Source organism: Electrona antarctica (genome assembly GCF_951216825.1).
Source record: "Electrona antarctica genome assembly, chromosome: 5".
NCBI classification, from domain to species: Eukaryota; Metazoa; Chordata; class Actinopteri; order Myctophiformes; family Myctophidae; genus Electrona; species Electrona antarctica.
In genome coordinates this window covers 13,669,571-13,671,922 of record NC_136810.1, presented here as the reverse complement: position 1 = coordinate 13,671,922, position 2,352 = coordinate 13,669,571, and the positions used below count along the sequence as shown (strand labels likewise).

Here is a 2,352-nt window from a genome sequence, read left to right as displayed (position 1 = left end):
AGTGAGCTGTGGCGTTCCACAAGGAAGCATACTAGGGCCTTTACTGTTCCTAATATATGTTAACGACATGACTTCAGCTTGTGACTGCAACTTGTTCCTGTTCGCAGATGACTCGGCACTGCTGGTCTCGGACAGGAACAAACTGCAGGTTGAAAAGGCCCTCAGCTCTGAACTCGGTAGAATCTGCACCTGGCTCGCTGATAACAAGCTATCTTTACACCTGGAAAAAACTGAATCCATTCTCTTTGGCTCTAATAGTAATCTCAGCACGGCAAATGGCTTCTTGGTTAGAGTGGGTGACAATGTTATCACACATAAAGATGAAATTACCTACCTAGGTTCCATCCTGGAGGCTAATCTTTCCGGTGATAAAATGGCCACCAACGTAATCAAAAAAGTCAACCAATGAACAAGATTCCTTTACAGGATCTCCTCACTGGTCAACAAAAACACCTTGAAGACCTTAACAGGAGCCCTCGTACAAGGTTTCTTTGACTATGCATGCACCTCCTGGTACCACAGCACCTCAAAGGCCCTTAAAACTAGGCTCCAGACTTCCCAAAACAAACTGGTCAGGCTCCTACTTGGCCTCACCCCACCGAACCCCTCAATCAATCAATGATTTGATTGGCTGAGCACAAATCTAAAATAGAAAGGTGCAAGATCATGTGGGGGATTCAAAGGCTTGTGAATATAAAAACGTTTTCAGTTGTGATTTAAAGGACTCAACGGAGGGAGCAGACCTAACGGCGAGGGGAATTCTGTTCCACAGTGTAGAAGCTGCGACAGCAAAGGCACGGACGGTCGCCCCTGAGCCTATTTTTTGTGGGTGGAATATTTAAGAGACCTATTTGGACATGGTTGATCTAGAGCTCCATATTTTATGGAGACATCTAATGCTGACAAGCCTGACATCATGCTAATGTCGTCACAAGATCCAGTCAAGTCACTATATAAAGGGTGGCCATCACACCTTGAGTTCAGTTCTCCAAGACACGACTTACTAGGCTATGTTTACATTAGAATTTCCTCGACCATTGTACAGGGATCTTCAGATCCATTGTTCTTAATCATCAGGACTGACATCTCGGTTACATTCCTGCCAGACACCACTCCCAGAGCCTTGTATTTACGTCATATACGTCATAGGTGACTGATGTCACAGGCTGCCCACATGGTTTTAGTGTTGTCTTAGTTACTTAAACTGTAACCATCGTTGGGCACAGAGGTTGGAACAGAAGAATCGGTCATCATGGCATCACGAGCGGGTCCCAGAGTGAAGGGCACAGACGGCAGTGACTTCCAGCACCGCGAGACGGTCGCCACACGCTACCAGACGTGTGTGGCCTTGAAGTCCTCCATCCGTAAGCTCAATGTGGTCCACGTCCTGATCTGGCTGCTGGTGGCGGCTCAGGTAATCGTCAGCCAGCTGAGCCCGACGTCCCACCACGATGCGCTGGCCGATCCGTTCCAGTGGAAGTACCTGTACCTCCTCAGCATCGTTCCCACCACGCTCAGCTTCATGGCCTTGCCGCGCAATAACGCCAAGCGCCTGGTCGTCTCCATGATCAGCGTGGGGTTCTTCAGCGTGGCGCCGCTCCTCTACGGCGCCATGGAGATGTTCCCTGTGGCACTGTGGCTCTACCGCCACGACGAGGCCTATCTCCACATGCTGGGCGTCGTCATGTGCCTGGTGATGGCGATCGCTGTGCCGCTGCATGGTTGGCAGCTCCACTACAGCAAGAAGCTGCTGGACCAGTGGTTTACTGGCATGCAGAAGACAAAATGAGAATACTCAAAGGTGTCACCGAAATCAATAATAATTTGAATAATCAATCATTGAATACTTGACATTAAAATCAAAGGTTTATATGTATAGCTTCATCATATAGATATTCCACTGTTACATTCTTAGCTTACGGTACGCATGTTTCATGATAAATGCTTTTTATGTGATGTATTCCCATGCTTTTTTGTTCTTGCTTAATGTAAGTCGCTCTGGATCAAGAGCGTCTGCTAAATGCATAAATTGTAATTGTAAATTTCAAATTCCCATCAAGCTTGAATAGGGATTCGGGTGGTGCAACTGTGAGGTACATGCACACCAACCATTGTGGATCTTTAAAAGTCACACCCGTGTAAAGTGAGGGGCGGTCTTATCATCATAGATCATCTCATTCTGGCCAATCACAATCTCGCCTTTCCGTCTTCACTTTTCTGCCCTGACTTTTATCTTCAATATGTACTTTGCTCAGCCAATCAAATCATCGCTATGGGATGATCAGCCAATCACAAGCCAATGTTTGTTTACACAAACCCGGAAAGCTGGGCATAGGAAGAGCTAGTGCCCCT

The 2,352-nt window shown here is 47.0% G+C and overlaps 1 protein-coding gene across 1 annotated transcript; it reads left to right on the top strand.

The window, feature by feature from the left end:
- Positions 1-1,252: 1,252 nt before the first annotated feature.
- Positions 1,253-1,789, top strand: LOC306923858 (protein jagunal homolog 1-B-like; the record flags this gene model as incomplete). Its single annotated transcript, XM_079502201.1, has 1 exon — positions 1,253-1,789. One exon carries the CDS (start codon positions 1,253-1,255, stop codon positions 1,787-1,789), a length of 537 nt encoding a protein of 178 aa, XP_079358327.1.
- Between the last annotated feature and the right edge of the window lie 563 nt (positions 1,790-2,352).